Below are 26,320 nucleotides of genomic sequence, written 5' to 3' on the forward strand. Positions count from 1 at the left end.
GGAACCAAAGAGCTGACTATTTTGCGTGAGTACATGCAACAAGCTGCCATAGGAGCTAGTTGAGGCAGGTACTATATCAACATTTAAAATACATTTGGACAGGTACATGGACAGGAAAGGTTTAGTGGTATGTGGGCCGAACATGGGCCAATAGGACTAGCTTAGATGGAACATCTTGGCCAGTGTGGACGAGTTGGGCCGAAGGGTCTGTTTCCATGCTGCATGACTCTTTGACTCTTATACGGAGGTTGGATCAAGTCCTCGAAGACAGAAGAGCACTTGATCTTGCTGCACATCTCTGTCACTTCAGTGTTTTCATTCAGGTTGAGGTCAAGGAGGAGGAGGAAAAAACCCAATTTGAATGTCAATGGGTATAAAATACCTTGGTTTCTTCACTAGATTGGGAGCATGGGAATTGCCTTTCCCAGTCTGGAACAATGTGCTAAGGTGTATGGTTCTTTGAAGGTCAAATCCATGTAGATAAGGTGGCCAAAAAGGCTTGCCACATTGGCCTTCATCAGTCAGAGTATTGAGTATTGAAGTTGGGAGATCATGTTGCAGTTGTATAGGACATTGGTGAGACCGCAGTTAGAGTATTGTGTTCATGCTATAGGAAAGATATTGTTGAGCTAGAAAGGGTTCAGGGAATATTTCCGAGGATGTTGCCAGGACTAGAGGGTCTGAGCTATAGGGAGAGGTTGAGTAGGCTAGGTCTCTATTTCTTGGAGCGCAGGAGGATGAGGGGTGATCTTATAGAGGTGCAGAAGATCATGAAAGGAATAGATTGGGTAGATGCATAGAGTCTCATGCCCAGAGTAGGGCAATCGAGGACCAGATGACAGGTTCAAGGTGAAGGGGAAAAGGTTTAATCGGTTTAATCTGAGGGGTAACTTTTTGGCACAAAGGTTGGTGGGTGTATGGAACAAGCTGACAGAGGAGGTAGTTGAGGCTGGGACTATCCCAATGTTTAAGAAACAGTTAGACAGGTACATGAGATAGGACAAGTTTGGAGGGATATGAACCAAGCGCAGGCAGGTAGGACTAGTGTAGCTGGGATATGTTGGCCGGTGTGGGTAGGTTGGGCCGAATGGCCTGTTTCCATACTGTATCACTCTATGACTCTAAATGTTTAAATGTAATTTTTATAAATGTCAGCTGTACTACTACTCACTACTCTTCCAATAGGTTCAAGTTTGTTTCCACTTTTTTTTTCATGGTTCAACTTGGAAAAGATCAATTCAATTCATATTATTAAACCTCTTTCTTTCTTTCTTTCTAAAAGGTGCCGATTTGCGTTGGCGTACACGATTTCACAGTTGCCAACTGCCCTCAATTAGCCAATTTCCAAGTGAGGCCCGAGGTGGTGAGTGGTAGCAGTTCCTTTGACAGTGGGAAATATTGCAGCCCCACATCGTGCAACTGTTAAGCAGGGGTCACCGGATCAGAAGCAGGAATCCTGCCAGTGCATTCTCCCAAAAGCTTGCGACTGTAATGTAGTCCTGGCTGTGATTAAGAGACTCAGCACAAACTGCGCTGTAAATCCGTAATGACTTTAAGCACTGGGGCACCAAGAAGTTCTCCAGATTAAATATAAATAACTGGAATGTGCACAAGTATCAAAATCTCACCGCATCCATTTACTTAGTGGCTTGGCATTGGCTGGGTGGAAATGTGAACATTTTTCAGCAGATGAAGAGTGGCTGTGGAACACACTTACTGTTTGAGCTCTGCCAATAGTTTCCTGGGTGTGCCCTCTTGCTGGAATCCTAATAGATTTAATCCAGCGGAGGAAAATAGGAGTTTGCTGAAATTTCCCAGCATTTACATTTGGAAAATTGCCCTCAGATCTAGTGCGAGGATAGACTTGACTCGGATTTTGGGAACCTGTTCATTAGAATGGGAAATTACAGGACTGCAGGGAAGAGAGGCAAGAATAAAGTGCACTATAGTTTTAGGTTATTTGCATTCTGTTTAATGTTTTTAATTCATCGAGTGTTTTTTATTGATTTTTTAAAAAAAAGATGATTTAATTTTGAGATGGGATTTTTTGTCGTTTTCAAATGTTTCAGTGGCTTTAGATAGGTTTGAGTTCTTCAGTGGGGCCCTGAGGTAGACCTTAATTTGGGCCCCACACAAGTGACCCCGTTATCTCAATTGAAGTCCCGCTGCTACTCAGGTGCAAAGTTGAGTGATTAGCCTCCCCATTCAGAGAAGCAAGTTCAGGGGAACAGGGAGAGTGAGGGCAACAGGCCTGACAGGAGAATCCAAGTCAGCGGGTTGCATGTTCCAATTGCTTGCGTTGTTTGTAAACACCAATTTCTCTTTACATCGTCCCTTTTATGATGAACATGCCCCAGTGAAGGAAAAGCAATAATGTCGACCAAAAGCTTTTCTGGAATAAATGTATCTCCCAGTTGCTAAACCACTTTAACTCCCCTTCCCATTCCCATACTGACCTGGGCCTCCTCCACTGTCAGAGTGAGGCCAAACTCAAATTGTAGGAACAGCACCTCATATTTCGATGAGGCAGCTTATAACCCACCGTTATGAATATTGTTTCTCTAACTTCAAATAACCCTTGCTTTCCCTCTCTCTCTGTCCTTCCCACACCCTAGTTCTCCTATTTGTTTCACTGTCCTCCAGATTAATTTTATTGTTTGTATGCCCCGTTGTCACCTTCCCCTCAGCCAACAATGAACTCTTGTATATTTCCTTGATCATCATCTGCTTTGATCTGTTCTTTTCACACCTTACATGTTCTTTGCATCGTTCCATATCTCGTTTCCCTCTCCCCTGACTCTCAGTCTGAAGAAGGGTCTCGACCCAAAACTTCACCCATTCCTTCTGTCCAGAGATGCCGCCTGTCCCGCTGAGTTACTCCAGTATTTTGTGTCTATCTTTGGGAAAATATGAAAATGTGTTCAGCTGCTGAGAAAGCAGTGTTTTAACTGACATCGGGCTATTTGAAAGGCATCTTACTGGATGTGTGGTTGGGGCAGCACATTGGCAAAAAGGTAGAGTTGCTGCCTTACAGCGCCAGGGTGCAGAGTTCAATTCTGACTACAGGTGCTGTCTGTAAGGAGTTTGTACGTTTTCCCTTTGACACGTGGGCTTTCTCCGGATTCTTCCAACATTCCAAAGATGTGCGGGTTTGTAGGTTACTTGGCTTCTGTAACATTTTCCCTAGTGTGCAGGATGGAACTAGCGTATGGGTGATCGCTGGTTTGCGCAGACTTGGTGGGCCGAAGGGCCTGTTTTCACTCCAAACTAAAAATCTTATAGTTTGAAGATCTGTAAATGTTCTGAGAATTGAAGCCATTTGCTCTATTACAATAAGTGAAAGTTCCTTTCACTCTTCTAATAAAGTCAAAGATGTTTGTAAAGTTACCAAGTTCATCTTTGTGCATCACTCAAACATCTATTTAAAGGATATTTAAGAGTTCTTTTTTTAAACATTTTTGTATCCAGTTCTTTGCTCAGCAATGCAGTAAAAAAACAGCAAGAAAATATTTTGAATTGTAAATGTACAAAAGTCAGTCACTGCATCATTAATAGAATTAAGGTGCATTTTTCTCTGTTGTTGGAAGTCAGAAACGACTCCAGGTCAAAGCTTCACCTGTATATAGCACGATTGGCATGTGCTTCGTGGACACTGGTTGCGTGTTTGACCAAGTAGCTGATGTACTAAATGGTCATTAATAACTCCCTGGAGGGGCTGGGGGAGGACGCAAATCTGTTCCAAGGTTGAATTTAGAATGTTTCTATGGGAAGCAAACAGTAATTCCAGGAATTGTCAGCTGGGAACACTAGGCAGGAGCTGGGAGCCAGAGCAGGGGTAGAATTGACTTTTAATTTCTGCAGTCGCAGGACAAATATAGTACTTTTAAGGCTTGACTGGAGGAGGAGTTAAATTTAGTTTCACCATCAGACAACTTGCAGGAGTTGCTGTGGGAAGTGTAATTGGCTCTCAAGCTTCTTTGCCACTTGAATGTAGGACTTTTTGTAAACGTTAGTGGGAAGTGGGAAGAAATCTTTCAACCGTCAGTATTTTCATGCAGCTTGTTCTTTTGAGAGACCAGCAACGTCAAACACAGAACAGCCCACGATGTCTGTGCCAAACACGATGCCAAATTAAACTAATATGTTCTGCACGCACATGATCCATATTCCTTCATTCCCTGCATATTCATGTGTCTATCTGAAAACGTCTTAAAGACCACTGTTGTGTCTGCTTTCACCATCCCTTAGTAGTACATTCCAGGATTCGTGACTTCCTGGCCCATGGACTGCTTTCCTTACGAACAGGCGACAAAACATCCTCCACGATAATTCCCAACAATGGCACCCCGCAGGCTGTGTTCCCAGTCCTTTACTGCATGCCAAATTCTGCTCAGCCTCCATTTACAAGTCTGCAGATAACACCATCGAAGAGGACCATATCTCGAACAATGATGATAATGAGTCGAGGAAGGAGGTATAGAGCCCAGTAATATAGTGTCACGACAACAACCTCTCCCTTAATGTTAGCAAAACAAAGGAGTTAGCCACCGACTTCAGAAGGTGAGGTGGAGTCTACATTAATGGTGCCAAAGTGGAGATGGTTGAGAGCTTCATGTTCCTTGGTGAAAACATCAACAACTATTTGACCTGATGCAATCCTATTGCTGCTATGGTTGTGAAAGCACAACAACACCTTTACTTCCTCAGAAGGCTGCGGAAATTTGGCATAAATCAAATCTCACCAATTTCTATGGATGCATCATAGAGGGATAGAAAGCATGTTGTTGGGATGCTTAGAATAAAGGGGAGGTCATTTAAGACTGAGGTGAGAAAAAGCTTTTTCACCCAGAGAGTTGTGAATTTATGGAATTCCCTGCCACAGAGGGCAGTGGAGGCCAAATCACTGGATGGATTTAAGAGAGAGTTAGATAGAGCTCTAGGGGCTGGTGGAATCAAGGGATATGGGGAGAAGGCAGGCACGGGTTATTGATAGGGGACGATCAGCCATTATCACAATGAATGGCGGTGCTGGCTCGAAGGGCCGAATGGCCTCCTCCTGCACCTATTTCCTATGTTTCTATGTTTCTATGTATCACACCTTGGCTTGGCATTTGCTCTGCCCAAGAGTGCAAGAAATTGTTGAAAGTTGTGGACACAGCAGAGTACGTTTACTCAAAACAGCTCCCCCCCCTCCCCTCACTCCACAGACTCCATTTACAAGCTTGCAGATAACAACATTAAAGTGGACCACATCTCAAACAATGATGAAAATGAGTGCAGGAAGGAGATATAGAACCTGGTAATATGGTGCCAAGTTGACAACCTCTCCCCTAATGTTAGCAAAACAAAGGAGTTTCTACTTACACGCTACGCAGCCTCCGGATTCAAGGACCACTCTTAGCCCATCATTCCCACTATTCCCATCAGGCAAACCGTACAAAATCACAAACCACCAGACTCAAGATCGGCTTCTTCCCCCCCTCCCCCTTGCTGAATCATACCCTTGAAAGGTCCTCGCATAGTCTAAGGGATGTATTCAAATCTCCCAATCTACCTTGAGGTGGGCTTTACAATATGTTTTTAATCTGGACTTTCTTCATAGCTACATTCTGCACTTGGTTTCCTTTCTCATTCTGCACCACCTGTTGTACTCATGTCTGATTTGGATATAGTCATGGATGGATAGCATGACAAATTAGTTTTTCACTGCATCTCATTACTATCAATATGCACACACCAAATGCCAATACCACTCTTGTATACAAAGGTGCCCCATTTATCTCCTTTAAACATCCCCCCTTCTTATCTTAAAAGTATGCCTCTTGTATTTGACATTTCTACTTTGGAAAAACGATTCTGACTGTCTATCCTCATAGTTTCCTAAGCTCCTATCAGGTTTCCCCTCAACTTCAGACACTCCAAAGAAAACTATTCAAGTTTGTCCAACTTCTTCTAGGAGCTAATACGTTCTAATCCAGGCAGCATCCTGGTAAATCTTTTCTGTATCCTGTCCAAAGCCTCCAAATCCTTCCCATAATGGGGCAACCAGAACTGTACATAATGCTCCAAATGTGGCCTAACCAAAGTTTTCAGAAGCTGCAAATGACTTCCAGACTCTTACTCAATTATGTGACCAACAAAGACAAACATAACATCCATCTTTTGTCAGACATACTCTCTGCTCAAGTTGCTACTTGCATGGAGCTATGTACTTGAACCCCAAGATCCCTCTGTACATCAATGCGTCGAGGGTCTGGCCATTAACTTTCCCCTCACATTTGGCTAATCCCAAATGACAACGGATTAAACTCAACCTGCCTTTCCTCCATCCATATCCATAACTAATCTATATCCTGCTGTATCCCTTGATTAGTACTTAGTTTCTTGATTAGTGCAGGATTCAGAGGTTACGGGGAGAAGGTGGGAGAATGGGGTTAGGAGGGAGAGATAGATCGGCCATGATTGAATGGACTTGATGGGCCGAATGGCCTAATTCTACTCCTATTCCTTATAACAGTCTTCACTATCTGCAACTCCACTAATTTTAGTTTTATATGCAAATGTGCTAACTTACCCATCTATTATTTTGTCAGCGTCATTCATTTATATATCGCAAAGAGAGATCCTGGCAGTGATCTCTGGAGAACACCTCTAGTCACAACCATTCAGCCCATCAACCACTACACTTCATCTCCTGTGGGTAAACCACTTCTGAATCCAATATACCGTCACTCTCGACCCCATGCATTTTAATGTCAAATGCCTTACTAAAATCCATGTAGACAACATCCATTCCATAAAAAACTCAATCAAGTTTGTAAGACATGATTTCCTCCAGCAAAGCCATGTTGACTGCCCATTCACTTGCAAATGCGAGTAAATCCTATCACTAAGAATCCTCTCCAATATCTCCTCTTCCACTGATGCAAAGGCTCTGTACCCTGTAATTTCTTGGATTGGTCCTACATTCCTTCTTAAAGAACGGATCAACACTAGCTCCTCTCCAGTCCTCCAGGCCCTCGCCCGTGCCTAGAGACGATACAAAGATCTTTGTCAACGCCCCTACAATCTCCTCCTTTGCCTCTCGCAGTAACCTGGGACTGATCCTATCAGGCCTCGGAGACTTATCCACCTTAACGCTCTTCAATAGACCCAACACCATCTCTTTCTTGATCTCAAAATGGCCTAGCATATTAATATACCCATACCGATCTCACCATCCACCATTTCCTTCTTCTTTGTGAAAACTGATGCAAATTGCTTATTTAGTATCTTGCCTACATTCTATTATTACAAGCCTAAATCCCCTCCTTCCCTGAGTGGTCCCTCCCTCTCCCTAGTTACCCTCTTATATTTAATGTTTGCATAAAATACTTTGTAGTTCCCTTTATTTTAACTTGCCAGTGACACAGTGATCTTCTGGCCCTACTACATTCCCACTTGAGCTCTTCCCTGCTTTCTTTATGTTCCTCAAAGGACCCGTCTGATTTCAGATTCCCAAACTTTCCATATGCTTCCTTTATCTTTCTAACCAAATGTGCCACCGTTCTAATATCCCAAGGTTCCCTTACCGTGCCACCCCACAGGAGCCTGCCAGTCCTGAACTCTGATCAGCTGCTCTTTTAACTACTCTCATTTCAGGTGTGGACTTACCCAATAACCGCTGCTCCAAATTTACTCTTCCTAGCTCCAGCCTGACTATATTGTTATATTCCCTCTCCCAATTTAGCACTATTCATCAAGATCCAGAGATATCCTTGTTGATAACTACCTTAAACCCTAAGGAGTTGTGATTGCTGTTCACAAAATGCTCTTCCATTGGAAGACCAGACATCAGGACAGACTCGTTTTTCAATACAAGGCCTAGTTTGGTCCATACATGAGTAGGACTATCCACATACTCTTTCAAGAATACATCATGGATACCACATTTGCCATGTCTAAGCCTGTTGCACTAAATACATCCCAGTCACTATTTCAGCAGTTAATCGGCCACCACAACAACCTTGTTGCTTTTATGCCTTTCCATAATTTGTTTACATGGTTGTCACTCCATTATTTATTGGCACTGTGAGGCCTACAATGTGATCCCATTAGAGTGATTGCACCTTGTTTAAATTTTTAAGCTCTACCCAGTTTGCCTCGGTTAATGGCCCTGCCTCTGTGACCTCTCTGAGTACCACTTTGACATTCTCCCTGTTTAGTCATGCAACCTTTCCACCTCTATCACAGCTGAAACAATGAAACCCTCAAAAGTTGAACCGTCAGTCATGTTTCTCTCACAATAAAGCCTTTGCAATGGCCATAAAATCCTTGCACTGGTCCAGGCTCTCAGTTCATCTGCTTCATCCATGGAAACTGTGGAAAGTGTGTCCAGGTTCAGCTCCTGAAGGACCATGTTGGGGCACTGGAGAGGCAACTGGATGAACTCAGGATCATCAGGGAACACGAGGGTTTCCTGGACAGGACAGCGAGATTGTTACACCGAAGCTACCCGGAGAAGGCACGCGAAGAGAGAAGGTGGGTGACGATGAGGAAGGGAAGGAAGCTTGGAGTACAGGTGGCCCCGGGGGATTAAAACAGGTTTACCCTCTTGGAAGCTGTCGGGACAGAAGACACTGCCATTCTGAGCGGGGGACAGGTCTGCGAGTCACAACGTGACGCTGAAGCAAAACCGAAGAGACAGACGTCAGGCAGAGCCGTGGTAGTCGGGGACACTATCGTGAGAGGTACAGACAGGGGTTTCTGCGGCAACAGGCGGGATTCAAGGATGGTGTGTTGCCTCCCTGGCGCCAGGATCCCGGACGTCAAGGACCGATTGCAGGACATCCTCAAGGGTGAAGGTGAGCAGCCGGAAGTGGTGGTGCATGTCGGCACAAATGACGTTGGCAAGAAGAGGAATGAGATTCTGCAGCATGACTTTAGCTCGGAAGCAGGCTGAAAAGCAGGACCTCCAGGGTGGTTAACTCCGGTTTGCTTCCAGTTCCTCGTGCTGGTGAGGGCAGGAACAGAGAGATAGCGGATCTGAATGTGTGGCTGAGGAGCTGGTGCAGGAAGCAGGGATTTAGATTCTTAGACCACTGGGATCTGTTTTGGGGTAAGGGTGAATTGTACAAAAGGGACGGGTTGCACCTTAACAGGCAGGGAACCAGCATTCTGCCAGGCAGGTTTGCCACTGCCACATGGGTGGGTTTAAACTAAATAGTGGGGGGGAGGAGACAAATTGGAAATACAAGGATGGAGTTAAAGGGAAAGAGGGTATAGGAAAAGTCAAGAAAGACACCAGAATTAACGGGGCAGAGAGCTCACGAAGGGATAGGAGAGTATGGCCAAGTGAAATAGGAATTGATGTGAAAGGTGAGGTGAGTAATGGATGAATATATGAATGCACGAAGTATAAGAAATAAAGTGGATGAGCTTGAGTTCTCCATTAGAAATTGGCAAGTATGATGTTGTGGGAATTACAGAGACATGGTTGCAAGAGGACCCAGGCTGGGAACTGAATATTCAGGGGTATACGTCCTATTGAAAAGACAGACAGGTGGGCAGTGGGTCTGGGGTAGCTCTGTTGGTACGTAATGAAATTCAGTCCCTTGCGAGGGGTGACTTAGGATCAGGAGATGTTGAGGCAGTATGGATAGAACTGAGGAATTCTACGGGTAAAAAGACCCTTATGGGAGTTATCTACAGACCCCCAAACAGTAGCCTGGATATACAGTGCATTCAGAAAGTATTCAGAGCACTTCAATGTTTCCACATTTTGTTACGTTACAGCCTTATTTTAAAATGGATTTAAAAAATAATTTTCATCATCAATCTACAAATATTACCCCCGAATGAAGAAGCGGAAACAGGTGTTTAGAAATTTTTGTAAAGTAATTAAAAATAAATAACTGAAATATCACATTTGCATAAGTATTGAGACCCTTTGCTATGACACACAAAATTGAGCTTCGGTTCAACCTGTTTCCATTGATTATCCTTGAGATATTTCTACAACTTGATTTGAATCCACCAGTGGTAGATTAAATTGATTGGACATGATTTGGAAAGGCACACACCTGTCTATATAAGGTCCCACAGTTGACAGTGCATGTCAAAGCAAAAACCAAGCCATGAAGATGAAGGAATTGTCCATAGACCTCCAAGACAGGATTGTGTCGAGACATCGATCTGGGGAAGGGTTTAAAACAATTTCTGCAGCATTGCAGGTCCCGAAGAGCACAGTGGCCTTCGTCATTTATAAATGGAAGAACTTTGGAACCACCAGGACTCTTCATAGAGCTGGCCGCCCCGGTCAAACTGAGCAATCGGGGGAGAAGGGCCTTGGTCAGGGAGGTGACCAAAAACCCGATGGTCACTCTGACAGAGCTTCAGAGTTCCTTTGTGGAGATGGGAGAACCTTCCAGAAGGACAACTATATCTGCAGCACTCCAACAAGAGTGACCAGACGGAAGCCACTCCTCAGTAAAAGGCACATGAAAGCCCACATGGATTTTACCAAAAAGCACCTAAAGGACTCTCAGACCATGAGAAACAAGATTCTCTGGTCTGATGAAACCAAGGTAGAACTCTTTCGCCTGAATGCCAAGCATGTGGAGGAAACCAGGCACCGTTCATCACCTGGCCAATACCATACCTACGGTGAAGCATGGTAGTGGCAGCATCATGCTGTGGGGATGTTTTTCAGCACCACAAACTGGGAGACTAGTCAGGATTGAGGGAAAGATGAATGGAGCAAAGTACAGAGAGATCCTTGATGAAAATCTGCTCCAAAGCATTCTGGGCCTCAGACTGGGGTGGAGGTTCACCTTCCAACAGGACAATGAACCTAAGCACACAGCCAAGACAACACAGGAGTGGCTTTGTGACAAGTCTGTGAATGTCCTTGAGTGGCCCAGCCAGAGCCCTGACTTGAACCTGATCGAATATCTCTGGAGGGACCTGAAAATAGCTGTACATTGACGCTCCCCATCCAACCTAACAGAGCTTGAGAGGATATACAGAGTGGAATGGGAGAAATTACCCAAATACAGGCGTGCCAAGCTTGTAGTGTCATACCCAAGAAGACTTGAGGATGCAATCGCTGCCAAAGGTGCCTCAACAAAGTACTGAGTAAAGGGTCTGAATACTTTTGTAAATGTGCTATTTCAGTTATTTATTTTTAATTACTTTGTAAAAAATTCTAAACACCTGTTTTCGCTTATTGATTCAGGGGTGTTGTGTGTAGATTGATGATTTAAAAAAAAAGAATTTCATCCATTTTAAAATAAGGCTGTAATGTAACAAACTCTGAAAAAAGTGAAGGGGTCTGAATACTTTCTGAATGCACTGTAGGCTGTAAGTTGAATCAAAAGTTAAAATTGGCATGTCGCGAAGGTAATGGTACAGTGGTTATGGGAGATTTCAACATGCAGGTAGACTGGGAAAATCAGGTTGGTACTGGACCCCAAGAAAGGATTTGTGGAGTGCCTCCGGGATGGATTCTTAGAGCAGCTTGTACTGGAGCCTACCAGGGAGAAGGCAATTCTGGATTTAGTGTTGTGTAATGAACAGGATTTGATAAGGGAACTCGAGGTAAAGGAGCCATTAGGAGGTAGTGAACGTAATATGATAAGTTTTCATCTAAAATTTGAGAGGGAGAATGGAAAATCTGAAGTGTCGGTATTACAGTTGAGCAAAGGGGACTATGGAGCCATGTGGGAGACGCTGGCCAAAGTTGACAGGAAAGAGGCCTTAGCAGGGATGACATTGGAACAACAATGGCAGGTATTTCTGGGAATAATACAGAAGGTGCAGGATCAGTTCATTCCAAAAAGGAAGAAAGATTCTAAGGGGAGTAAGAAGCGACCGTGGTTGACAATGAAAGTCAAGGACTGTACAAAAATAAAAGAGAAGTATAACATAGCAAAATACTGGTCCCATTTGCCCTGGAAGAGAGCTCAGTGATCCACATATCTGAAATGCTCCATCTTGCACCAGCAATTTGGACACGTATGGAATTGCACCATATTTTCTTCTTCATGCCTCGCTAACTAGGGGTGATGCTTTTAATCCTGAGATTACGATCCTGGATGTCCTGTTTTTTCGGTTACCTGCGACTTCCAATAAAAGGCACTTACCTTTATTTTGAAAGTGCAGTTTCTTGACTCTCTTGTAGGACAGTGGTCTTGATCTAGTGCATGGGAGACACCCTGGTCTAACACACTTAAACAGCTTCCAAACACTCTTCTTCATTTGCATTGAAATGTACTGACATCCATTGCAAAGGGGTGCATGCTAAGTCTGCTATCACATTTGACTCATCACAGAAGTGAGAAAAGATTCCCTCTTTCTCAATGCTCTTTCTAAACTGGATTACAATTTGGTTCTAGCTGGCACACAGGAAATCTCCCTCCAGTTACACAAATTGAATTGCTCTGCTTCTGACAAATAGCATGCACAATTTTAAAATGCAGTACAGAAGCTGTTTAGCTGTTTGCTTTGATTGTTTTACAATAAGAAACTGCAAGGGATGGGGGGAAGGGGGTCAGTTTCTTTTTTTTAAATCATGTTAATACCATCTTAACAAATTGGTAGGAATGCATAGCCACAAAAATAACTTGTGGGAATGTGACTTTATTTCCAGGCCATTCATTTGGGTAAAATAAACAAGCACACTCCTGTTTCTCAATAAGTAAAGAATTCAAAACTCTAGTCCCCTTCTCTTTGGTATTCTTCTTGTATGATTAGTATGGCAAAGTGTAATTTTCAGCAAAACCTTTGCCATTGACAAAAGCAGTTTGAACACTGAGTAAAAATACTCGCTGTTATGAAAATGATAGTTGGCAGAGCCCTCAAACACATCTCATCTACTGCCCACAACTCTGCTCTCATCTCCTCTCCTCCTGAGCATAGCTGGAATAGAATTCCCCTTGTTTTCCGCTTCCACGATACCAGCCTCCATATTCAGAGGATCATTTTTGCAGCTTCCACCACCATCAAAGAGGCTCCATCACCAGACATCTTCCCCTCCCATCTCCTTTTATTATTCCCAAGACACCATATGCTTTGCAGCTCGCTGTTCCACTCTTCCGTCTCCACCAGCCACTCCCCTTCTCACATCATCTCCCCATGCGTCTGCAGAAGATGCAACGCCTCTCCTTTTACTTCTGCCCTTCCCATAATCCAAGGAGCCAAACACTCCTTCACTTACACCTCTTCCAATCTGTTGTACAAGACTTTGTGTTCACAATGTGGTCTCCTATACATTGGAGATATCAAACTCAAGGACTGCTTTCAGGGTGATTCATAGGCTGCCACTTTAATCCCCCATCTGACTCCTACTCCTAGATATATTAGTCGGTGGCCTCCTGGACTGTTATAACAATGTGAGTTTGTGGATTAACATCTCATCTTCTGACGGGGCATTGCATCCTTCCTGACTCAATAACATATTCACCAGCTTCTGCTCACTCCCTCACTGCTTTTATGCGAGGCATAGATAGAACCTTTTTTTCCCAGGATGGAAATGTCAAAGACCAGAGGTTTAAAGGTGATAGAGACAAAATTTAAAGGAGATTTGCAAGTCAAGTTTTTTTACAGAAAATGGTGGGTGTTTGGGACATAATGCCAGAGTTGATGGTGGAGGCAGATAAAATAGTGGCAACCAAAAGGCATATGCATATGAATAGGCATATGAATAGGCATACGAACATGCAGGCAATGGAGAGGTATGGATCACGTGCAGACAGAGGAGATTAGTTTAATTTGGCATCATGTTCGGCACAGGCGCTCTGGGCCACAGTACTGTACTGTTCCTTGTTCCAAAGACCATCTTCAACAATGCCTTGCTCTTATGCTGCCTCATCTGCTGCTGTAAGTCTCATCCTTGCTCTCTTTACCTGTGCACTCAACCACTCCAACACGCCCCAGTCCGACCTCTCATTCTGCGCCCTTGATTAAAATCTCTGCTGCCAATACTCTAATTTACACCAACCCATTCTCCCTGTGCTCACCTTCACTGACTTACACTGACCTCCAAGACCACCAACAGGTTGATTTTATCACTTTGGCTCCTGTTTCAAATTCTTCCACGACCTTTATCATTGTAAATTCCTCCAGCCCCTGCTGATCTCTAGTCATTCTGAACTCGTCCAATACTGGTTTGTTATACATCCCTGGTTTTCACTGATTCACTGAGACAAATGTGCATTCAGCTGTCCGTGTCCTATAATTCCCTTCCTCTACTTCACGGCCCTCCTTTATGAGACTATTGTTCTGATTGTCTCTTGGTCTGCTCGTGGGCACAAGTTTTAAATTGCAGTTGGTATCAGCACCTTCAAGCACAACTGGTGTCTTACTGCATAGAAAGTCCTATGAATTCAAGGCGTTGCTGAACATTAGTGAGGATAAAAGGTTTATCTCTTGATATTTCAAAAGCATTTTTATTTAACATTGGACATTTAGATAAATTAAAAGAAGTATTTGAGCAAAATACCAGGAAGTGCCCCACATTATGTTCCAGTGAGCTAAATCTTGAGAGCACAGTGCAACCAGACTCCCACTAAAACCGCCCTGATACCAGTAAGATTAATTTTAATGTCAGTCACCTAGCAACATTAATTGCATATTATAATAAGCATAACTCGATATCCTTTTGATGCCAAATAATTAATTTAAACATTAACTCAGTATATTACATTATTAAGTCTGTAAAACTTATTAAGTTACAGAAACAGTTAAAATAATGCAGGGACAAGTGATGACAGTGTTAATGAAGCACACAATCAAACTGTGCACACTCTAAACATTACTCGTGATACATGAGTCTTCCAAATAAATTATTTTGGTGCTGACCCATAAATCCAGGCCATCTCTGTTTTCACAAGCAAAGGACCTTTGGCTGCTTTATGGCTGGGCCCCAACTATGAGGAGTCTTGAGTCTAACTGAAATCATAATCATTACGAGGAAGGAAATTAAACATAATATCAGTGGAGAATATTTTCATAGCAGAAACCTTTTGAGGCCCATTCCAGGCCAACTCTGCCAGCAGTGTGTACTAATGTTTTTTGCTTTCTGACGGGGTTTGGTTCATTATCAAATTAATCAAATCAAGATGCCCAGGGAACAAGCATCAGTACTCCCTGCATGTTTCGCTGAAGTTCTTCAGCACAGAAATCACCCTTACATGCAGGATTATTAAGAGGCAAAATCTGACCTCCCTCGAAAAATATTTTTCAAATACCCCAAAGTGAAAATATGAATAAAACTATTAGCAATTACATATTTATTATAATGTTTCAGGGAAACCCCTAAAAGGATTGAGTAAAGTATTTATGCATGCACTCCAAAGACTACTTCTAAATTTTCCTGTTTTAATCACTGCCTGCACATAATTTGTTTCAGATAAACGTACTCAAGGAAAGAATATAAACAATGAGAAAAACTGCATGCAAATCAGAGACTAATATGCACCAACACTTAAAGTATTGGATAATGCTATATTTGTTTGAAATAATCATTTTTAGTGGCAGCTAATATCCGTTAAGCATGCTGGTTAGCACTAGTAAACTTCACAGATGTTCCCTGAATCTGTTGCTTAAAATTATTAACATGCGCTTAGATTTTAACATGTCTCAGTTCTTAAAATTAGAGAACTGACCTCTCTCATGATCAGAGATTCCTTCGAAAGAATGCACCTTGACATCACATGATGAGTTGTCAGTAATTACTGATTCAAATCATATGTGACTGGTTGCAAGAAACAGATTTCACTTGAACAGAATTTAAGGCAGGGCAAAAAACATCAGATTTTCAAATCATTTGTAATGAGAGCTTTCCTTCAGAGGTGAAATGTTTGGTAGACCTTTGCCATGAGGTTTTCCCCCAGGACTAACCCGGCACGTGACAGCTCTGCCACTTTATTTTGTTAAAATGTATTCATTTGAGATGTGAATCATACAACCCATCCCTACTTTGTATCCCTGGACGGCACAGTGGCCAGGTGGTAGAGTTGCTACCTTACAGCGCCACAGACCTGGATTCAATCCTGACTACGGTTGCTGTGGAGTTTGAGAATATTGAGTTTGTACATTCTCCCTTAGTTTTCTCCAGGTGCTCTGATTTCCTCCCACACTCCAAAGACGTGCAGATTTGTAGGTTAATTGGCTTCGGTACAAATTGTAAACTGTCCCTAGTGTGTGGGAGAGTGTTAGTGTACAGAATGATCACTGGTCGATGTGGACTTGGTGGGCCGAAGGGCCTGTTTCCGTGTTGTATCTCTAAAGTAAAGTTTTAGAAGGCTTAAAATGAGCAGACCATTAAGATTCAACCATATGGTGGGTCTGGAGACATCTCTCAGTAAATCATATGCTTGCAAACAGCAAGACCTAAACAGTTCAGGCAGGGGATGATAGATGGCAAGTAACATTGAGTGCCATAGAGTCATACAACACAGAAACAGGTCCTTGGGCCCATGTTGACCAAAATGCCCAATGTACACCTTCCCATTTACCCATCCCTCTAAATCTTTCCTATCCGTGTACCTGTCCAAATGCTTTTTATATGCTATTATAGTTTTAAATGCCTCAACTACGTCATCTGGCAACTTGTTCCATAGACCTACCAAATGTTGGTGGAAAATGTTGCTCATAACATTCCTATTAAATCTTTTCCCTCTGGCTTTAAACCTATGCCCCCTAGTTCTTGATTCCCTCATCATGGACTAAAGGCCAGGTAGATTCACCCTATCTATTCCCCTCACAATTTTATACATTTTTGAAAGACCACCACCTAGCCTCCTGCACTCCAAGGTATAGGGATCTAGTTTGCCCAACTTTCCCCATAGCTCGAAGGTAGACACAAAATGCTGGAGTAACTCAGCGGGAAGGCAGCATCTCTGGAGAGAAGGAATGGATGACGTTTCTGGTCAATACCCTTCTTCAGACTGATGTCAGGGGAAGGGGCGGGACAAAGATAGAATGTAGCCGGAGACAGTAAGACTAGTGGGAGAACTGAGAAGGGGAAGGGATAGAGAGGGAAAAATAGCTCAGCACCTCAAGTCCTGGCAATATCCTTGTATATCTTTCCAGCTTAATGGCATCTTTCCTATCGCTGGGTGGCCAAAACTGAACACAGTACCCCAAGTGCAAGCTCGCCATGCCACCTCACCAATATCCTGTGCACCCCAATGTCTAGACTCAGTTGCAAAGCATCCATATCTATAGTTGAGACCTTGGTGATACAATGGGCTAGACGTTAGCTTCTCAAAAGAAGTTTGTAGAAAATCAAATCTAAGCTAATTAAAATACTCGAGCAAAGCATAAATTGCTGGAGGAACTCAGCGGGTCAAGCAACATCTGTGGAGGAAAAAGAGAGGTGACATTTTGGATCAGGACCCTTCTTTGGAAACGTCACCAGTCCATTCTCTCCACGGCAGCTGCATGACCCGCTGAGTTCCTCCAGCATTTGTGTTTTGCTCAATGTTCCAGAGTCGGCAGTTCCTTGTGTTGTCCATTTAATTAAAAGGTTTGAATTGTTTCCAGTGAAGACCCTTCCAGGGCAGACACAAACCATTGCCACTGCATCGCAATTCTGCTGATAACGGATGACCAATTGGCAAAGGGTCACCCCGAAAGGCCCAAGAAGGTTGTGGAGAATGGGAGAAAAATGCACTTTGTTGGATGCAGTGAATGTTGTTCTGAGGTTCAAGCTGATCAGACAGAATCAAGCGAGTTTTACGACATTCAGCTGAGCTGGATTAACTGATTGGCATCAGATGACTGAAACTGAAAGTCCATCAACCTTCAGTTTTAATATTGCTCAACTTGAAAAACTGAAATCACTTGGGAAAAGAAGGTTAATACCGGATTCAGAAACCACTTAGTTTGTGAACTAGCAAATGTTTTGAGGAATGTAGACAAAGGCACTGTTGGATGTGGGATTGGCCCACCCCTCTAACCAAGAGCTTGGGTACAAGTGGAGGCAGAGCTGCTATACTGAAGTAATCTGATGCCTGCACTTACTTAAGGGGCTGTCCTACTTGGGCGACCTAATTGGCGAGTTTAGAAGAGTTTGAAAAAAATGTTATGTTGAAGACCTCCTTCGACTATGTAGAAGACCTACTTCCACCTCCTTCGACTATGTTGAAGACCAGCTACGACTAGCTACGACTAACTCCGACTAACTTTGGGAAAATTGGATACCGAATAGTGGAGAGTGAAGACGACCTCCTTCGATTTCCTTCGACCTCCCTTCGACTATGTTGAAGACTATCTACGACTACCTTCGACTACCCTCGATTACCTACGACTAACATGCCGATCTACCACGACCTACTACGACTAAACCTACGAGTTAAAAAAGTATCGATTTTTTCCATGGCGACCTTTTTTTACTTGCGGGCATTTTTTAACATACTGAAAAAAACGCCGCAAACTAGCTGAGGCCTCGAGTACGCGGAGACCACTCTCGAGCATGAAGGAGAATTACGAAGACCTCCTACGACCTCGTGTCGACCATGCTGCAAGTATGAGTCGAGGGCAAACTCGGCAGAACTCACGGATTAGGTCACCCAAGTGGGACAGCCCCTTTAGACAGAAAGAACTGCAGGTGCTGGAATCGTGCATAGCACACAACGTGCTGGAGTACTCTGTGGGTCAGGCAACATCTCTGGAAGATATGGATAGGTGACATTTCGGGTCCAAAGAAGGATTCCAAAAGAAATGCTGCTTGACCCACTGAGTTATTGTGTGGGAAGGAACTGCAGATGCTGGTTTGTACTGAAGCTAGACACAAAGTGCAGGAGTAACTCAGTGGGTGAGGCAGCATCTCAGGGGAAAAGGAATCAGTGACCTTTTGGGTCGGAACCATTCTTCAGATTGAAAGATGAAGAAGGCCAGAACAAAACCCGGCTGGCAATAGATGACCTCAGGAAGGATGAAGTCCATATTGTCCCTTTGTTGGCTGGGGAATATGTGCTAATGACAGGGATACAAAGATGCGAACAGTGGAACTAGTCGGACAACTAGGGTGGGGAGGGATAGATGGGGGGGGGGGGCGTAGAAATGCAAGAGTTGTAAGCTGCCATAGTGAAATATGAGATGCTGTTCCTCCAATATGTTTGTGGGTTCACTCTGACAGTGGGGGAGACCCAGGACGGGAAGGTCAGTATGGGAATGGGAAGCAGAATTGAAATGTTTAGCAACCAGGTGATTACGTAGGCCAAAGCGGACTGAGCATGCGTGATCAGCGAAATGACCTCCAAGTCTACGTTTGGCCTCGCCGATATATAGGCGCCCACATCAGATGTACAGACAGGTCACCTATTCCTTTCATCCAGAGATGCTGCCTGACTTGCTGAGTTAATCCAGCATTTTGTGTTTATCCACTGAGTTACTCCAGCACTTTGTGTTCTACGCCTGGACTTACGTAATGTCTTCACACTGAAGATTTCCAACCTTCACACAATGGCTCATTGTTTAATGTCAGTTTCTTCAGAATCTCTGCAAATTCTTCGAAAAGCCATTCCCAGAAGGAATAGAAGCCCAACCCACATTAAATGCCTTGATCAGTTCTATATGCTTTATTAAAGCTGTCCAACTGCAACAATAACACTGGAATAATACACAATCAAAACAATAGTTGAGGCTGGATGTAAAAAATATTCTATGCCACCACATGAAGAAAGCCAAGGGAGTTTTCAGGAGCAAAAAAAAACATTTATTTCTCAACTAAAACCATTAAAGACATCAAAATAACCCATCATTTGTTTCATTGTCTTTTGTGTGTCCTTGTGGTGTGCAGATCCTTTGCTAGAGTTGCCCGCTGCAAAAGTGACTGCACTTCAAAAAAGTGCTTTAGGACAGCTGAAGAATTTGCGTGTTCTTCCTTCCTTATTGCTGTGAAATAATACTGGGATCAAAACTCAACTAGGGTTTCATCTGTCAAAATGCTTCAATAAATGCACAGTTAAAACACTTTGGCAATTGAGTCATTTTTCAGATCTATCATTTACACTGTTTTAAAGATATAGCTGTTCCCAAATGAGCAATTGTCCAGGCTTTCTTCTCCATTTCCAATTAGGACATCTGTTAAATTACATAGATTTTATACGCTTGAATTGCTGAAGACAGCACCAAAAGTGCCATGTCATAGCTTCTCACAAGGGAAATATATTTAAAAAGGCCACCACATTTCTCCCCAAAGATCACATTGTGCTTGGAACTCTTTGACGATCAAACGTTCAGAACAAATACGTTTTGGACTGGTAAGCATGCACAGTGCATGGAATTATAGAACCAGACCTTGTTGGGATTCCCTACAAGTTCTGTTGGTGAATTGCCTCTCAGTTTCTGGTGTCTATCTTGATTTTAAAGCGGTTTGTCATAAAGAAATCGGTATCACAACCACAAGTCTACCCTCAGGAGATTAGCTACAGCAACTTGGCTTAACAAGCTGCTCACTCTCGAAGACCAATCGATTATTTCCAACTTTCAGCATTATAATTTTACCAGTTTTCCATTTAGTATTTTTTTCTATTTGCCAAGCACCTTGTGCTTATGCTCTTCAAATGCATTCATTTGGGCCAATAAGTCATTAATTTCGTCATGAGACCCAATTTTTGGCAATATCTATGTTCACTAGATGGCTGATTCTCTAAGTGCTGATAAGACAAGGAAAGAGTAGGATAATGCCGTCAGTTTAACAACATAAAGCCTTCTGTTATTGGTAGAATTATTGCTTGTTTTCATAAAAAAACTTTTTTTTAACTTAAATGTTTTATATACATTAACAAAAATATAATTGACCACATTATCCTGCACCAATGACACTCATTATACATGAGGTCGTTCTTTCTCACACAGGTGGTTAATAATGTTTAATTGTGATCAGTTACTGTTTTATAATTGTCTCAAGAGTGATGGTATATTATTTTGCATGCAAGGAGCATCCAGTTCAAATATGCCACTGTTGTAATTATTGCCATTGATGCCAGTACCAGTAGAGGCAAGACAAGGGTAACAGAAGCCTATTCAAGGTCCTTTCATGGAGCAGGAAGTGGGAATATTATATGAAACAATGTTTACGGTTTTATAAGAAGATTTGTTTTAAAAAGATGAGACGATTACCTCACGATTGGTTCTTATTCTTAATGTGCTCGACATAAAAGAAATAAAATCTACCATAGTGTTTAAATTGATTTATTCCCTTTAGAATCTACATCAAACATATTGCACTATCTGAAGTATTTTGATGAATTAACTCGTGTCGAGAAACAATTTTCTTAAATGAGTTTATTAACCTCCAGATTTTGGCAGGTCAGTGAGAAAGGATTGGACTAGCTCTGCAAGACTCGTGTTAAAAACCACTGGGTACTTACCAGTCTCAGCAGCAGGACACTTGCGAATGGTGAAGATCTGCCCAAGGTCATCATCATCCTCTGGCAAACCCTTCTGCAGCCGCTGTAGTTTGCGTAGGCTCTCGCTGCGTTGGTGTTTCATGGAGCGTACGTGCTGGATCAGGTTAAGTTTTGCCTTGGTCGAGTAGCTGCACAGTGAACAATGGTAGTAACACGCCTCGGTCTCCACCGTGTTGTCGTGCTGCTGCAAGTGCTAAAGACGCCAGAGGAAAAAATTTGTATTTAATATCCCGCAAAATATATCACATATTTCATTATTATGCGTTAGAAACATGTTTTCCCTTTTTGTACCAAAGAACCTTCACTGTCCCCTCATGGGAATGGCATTGAGGTGCAGAGACTAAATTTCCACACCAATTCAGCTCATGAAGGTAGACACAAAAAGCCAGAGTAAGCCAGCAGATTGGGCAGCATCTCTGGAGAAAAGGAATAGGTGACGTTTCGGGTTGAGACCTTTCTTCAGACCCTTCTGACCCAAAACATCACCTATTCCTTTTCTCCAGAGATGCTGTCTGACCCGCTAGCTTTTTGTGTCTATCTTCGGTTTAAACCAGCATCTGCAGTTCCTGTCTACACTACTCAGCTCAGGAAGCAACTACCTTTCATTATTGTACAGACTGTGACCAATATGCTAATGCTGCCACATTTTTGTGTTTCCTAAACAAAAGCTGATAATCGCAAAAACAGTGTTTGTGCGCACATTCCCACTTTCTCTATTCGTGAGGGGATATCTCCACCACAGCCTCCATACTGAAGTGTTTATTCTAGACTCTAGTGACTAAAGGGCCTGTCCCACTCGGGCGTCATTTGCACTTAATTTACGCTACATCATTTACGTGTCACGACGCACACGTGGTGCGCATTATGTGCGTATGGTACGCATTACGTGCGCACGGTGCGCGATGACATAGGCAGTGACGCGCGGTTGCGCGCGGCGTCCCAGGATTTTGGGATGTACAAAATCTTCGTGCGCCATCTGAGTGATGCGCAAATGATGCCCAAGTGGGACAGGCCCTTCAATTACAACACGATGAACAACTTGTATTTACATGGCTCATTTAATGCAGCAAAAAGTCCCAAGGTATTCCACAGCAGCGTTATCAAACAAGGTCAGCACGAGTAGATGAGGAGAGATGACCAATGCCTTGACCAACCAGAGAGTTTTTAATTAGCACCACAAAGGCACGGGGAAACGTGTCCAGAACTTAATGCCTTTGCAACGGAATCTGCCTATAATCAATGATGTAGCTGTTAAAATTGAAGGATTATCAAGAGACATTGGGATTGCAAAATGCTTGCATAATGGGAGGAGATTTCAGAGAGAGAAGAGGACAGTTGAAGACGTGGGTGAATCGACATGCTGCTTAACAGCGAGCGACTGTGGGTCAGCAAAATCGTGGTGACGGATGAATGGGATACGGTGTGAATGAGGGCACAGAACCATGTGTTCACAGAGCATGTGTGCATTAGAGCCGTTGAACCCATTGTAACTAGTCCCTGGATTCCCCAAGAGAATTGAAATAAACTGGAACCAGGCCCTTTAGGTAATTGACATACAGTTTTGTTTCGTAAGGGCAGTGACTTCTTCCACCAAAACACTGCAGGTATTGAAAGTGAAATTTAAAAGCTGAGATTAACTTGTCTAGTTCAGTGTGCGCAGGAAAGGATATTGGGCAAAGGTGGGTGGAAAGAGATGAGTTAAATACTGTATTAGCTATGATCTAGCTGAATGCGTGTCCATATTCGTGGGACTGAATAGGCTGCTTCTCTATCTATGTTCTGACAAATTCCATGTGGCCAAGCTGTTTACTTGGATGTTACTGAACCTCATCCAGCCAACGGGTGGAGGGAAATTAAGCTTTAATTTTTTTCATCCCTTAAACTCATCGGGTTTCCAGAACAATTTTTGCCAGCAAAGTTAAATATGTTTCATTGACAGTTGCGGTGATTTCCTAAATGAATTCAACTTTCTACGTTCCTTGGCCCTTTATACTTTGAATTTTCCCTTTGTTGACTTTTGACTATTTTGTGCTGCTGTTGTCAAATACCTTGGCTTACTCCAAAAAGCCAGACTACCTTCTATTCCACCGTACTTCTCGCAAACACAGCACATTTACACTTGTTTTATTTAGATTTCTCTTCAACACTATCCCTATAGTGTCCCTATGTCCGCACATGGAGTCTCTCTTACTATGTGAGGACCATACTAAATTAGTTCTTTCTGAAGGTTCCGTCTCCTTTTACCAAACCAAGCGACCAAGGGAACATGTATTCGTCAATTTTAGGTAACCTCTAATAATCTCCTTCCCCATTATCTTCCACACCCTCTATTCTCCCCCCCCCCCTCTCTCCTGTTCCCCACCTGGACTATCTCCTATTTCTCCCATCGCCTTCCACCTCCATTCCTTCCTCTGGCTTCACAATTTGCAACACTTCCATCAGTTCAGCTCAGTTTATCTCTGGCCTTTGTTCCAACTATCTGCCCATCACCCCCCCCACCCCCCCCCCCCACCCCACACCACCCTTGTATATACTACCTATTACCTGCCACACTTTGTCCTGCCTCTTCTCTCTCCCAGATTTCTTCTCCCCTCCTCTCCGCAATCAGTCTGAAGAAGGGTCCCATCCCGAAACGTCACCTATCCAAGTTCTCCAGAGATGCTGCCTGACCCGCTGAGTTGCTCCAGCACTTTGTGTCTGTCCTCAAAGCGTCTAATTTACCAGCTGGGCCATCACCTCACTCTTTAGTATAATGTTCCTAATGTCCAGCAACTTTAGGTCAAGTGTCCCTTTTCAGCCACCCCATGACTTGTTAGTTCAGGTCACTATCACTTCCAGACATCCTCATTGAGCCATCGGTCTCATCATTACCCAGTCAAATATCTGATGACTATCAGGTGTTTGGCCTGAAAGTATGCAACAAGCTGCCACTAGTGCCTTTCCCTCATTTAACTGTGTCCCAAGTGAGTTAGTCTTCCCTGAGGCCTCTCTGGTGTTGTGAATTCCCTGGACCTCTGTGTTTATTCTTAGACAGCTCCACCTCTGTGCAGGCATCTCTCACGTCTGAAGCATTTACACCTTTGAGAGTTCACATGTGTTCCTTCCCCTGCTGATTGTCATAGAGTCATACAGCGTAGAAACAGCCCCTTCAGCACAACCTGCCCACGCCGGTCAACATGCTCCATTTACACTAATCCCACCTGTCTACATTTGGCTTCTCTCCTCCAAAACTATCCTATCCATGTACCTGTCCAAATATCTTTTATACGTTGTGATAACACCTGCCTTAATCAATCCATCTGGCAGCTTGTTCCATACATCCACCACCCATTGTGTAAAAAGGGTGCCCCTCGGGTTCCTATCAAATCTTTCCCCCCTCACCTTAAACCTGTGTGTTTTGGTTCTTGATTTCCCTACTCCGGTTAAGAGATTGTGCATTGACCCTATCTAATCTCCTCAACATTTCTAACATTTATGTATAACCTACTCCATCCACTCTTTCTTTCTACATTTATGTTGCCCTTTTCAACTCAACCTTGAGAAGCGGGCATTGCTGGTAATGGAAGTGTTATTTTAGCTCATTCCTTGATGACCTAAACTTATAAGTCATCCATATTGGCATAAGACTGGACTTCACTTTCACTTAAGACAGTCAGCAGCTCTCAACATTCAATATAGTGGTAAGTGCATGTTTAATATTGGTTCCAAATTTGACCTGCAATGGAATCAAATTTTGGAAACAAAGTATACTATAAAAAGCATTGACATCACCAGGAATGTATTTTGGGTAACATGGGCAGATAGCAAGGTTACATCAGCAGATTTCCTTTCGTTAAATATATTGGTGAATCAATTAAATTGTTATTAAGAGTTACACTGGAGAGTGCAGATGCTGGAATCTTGAATAATAAACAAATTGCTGGAAGAACTCAGCAGGCCAATGAGCGTCTGTGGAGGGAAAATGGACAGACGACGTTTTGGGTTGGGACCCTTTTTCAGACTGATGGGAGATGGGTAGTACAGAGAGGTGAGGGGAAGGGGTGGGGCAAGAACTAGCAAGCGGTAGGTAGATTCATGTGAGATGGGGTTGTTTGGCATATGAATCAGGTGGGAGAGAGACAGGTGGAAATAGAGATGGGTGGCGATAGTAACCAAGGTGGGAGGTGACGGAGAAGAAAAAGGGTGCAGATGTGGAATCTGACAAGAAAGAAAGGTGGGAAGTAGCGTGTGGAACCAGTGGGAGTGACGGTGAGTGGAATGGGAGTGGGGGAGATGGAAAATATGGAGGGATGGAAGACGAGTTGAATGGAGGAGGGGGAAGGAATTGGGTGACGGGGGAGAGGAGAGTGGACAGAAAGGTGTACACAGTGGGGTGTGGGAGAGAAGGTGAGGTGGTGTTACCTGAAACACAGAATTCATTGTTCATTTCATAACCAGGATTTAGTTTTAATTCAGCATGGCTTTCTGTCATTACATTATATATCCTCTTTTTTAAAATCTCTTAAGTAAATCTATTTGGTATATATACACACATGCAAACCTTTTATCCTTTCTATCCTCACCTCAGTAGTTTGATCACCCACCAAGCTGAAGCATCTTTTAAGCATTTCAAAGTCCACCCTATTTATACAAAGTAGGTGCAGTAATAATCCACCTATCTATGAATCCCATTCCAGCCTGCCTGAATTTTCCTGGATGTGGCCTTGTAATCCAAGACTTCCGTCCCTTCTTTAAGACTGTGGCCTGAAATTATTTTTGAAGGGTTTTGAATTTCTGAAGTTTGATTCCATGTTAAATTTTAAAGGAAAGATACAAATAGAATGTATCGCAATGCAATGAGCAGCGGAAATATGCGTGAGGTGAGAGGGTTAAGAAAGTTCTGTCCATATGCTTACAGGAATTTTTGGACATCAATGCAA

General features: G+C 43.1%; 1 protein-coding gene across 5 annotated transcripts in view; it reads right to left on the reverse strand.

Moving 5' to 3' along the window:
- The window catches only part of zfhx3 (zinc finger homeobox 3), a 1,217,643-nt gene that overhangs the window by 182,187 nt on the left and 1,009,136 nt on the right, over positions 1–26,320 (reverse strand). For all 5 annotated transcript variants that reach the window (XM_033035748.1, XM_033035750.1, XM_033035747.1 and 2 more), the window contains one exon: positions 21,363–21,594. In XM_033035748.1, coding sequence (XP_032891639.1) covers positions 21,363–21,594 — 232 coding nt within the window. The remainder of the gene's footprint in view (positions 1–21,362; positions 21,595–26,320) is intronic.

Source organism: Amblyraja radiata, chromosome 17 (assembly GCF_010909765.2).
Source record: "Amblyraja radiata isolate CabotCenter1 chromosome 17, sAmbRad1.1.pri, whole genome shotgun sequence".
In the NCBI taxonomy this organism is placed as follows: domain Eukaryota; kingdom Metazoa; phylum Chordata; class Chondrichthyes; order Rajiformes; family Rajidae; genus Amblyraja; species Amblyraja radiata.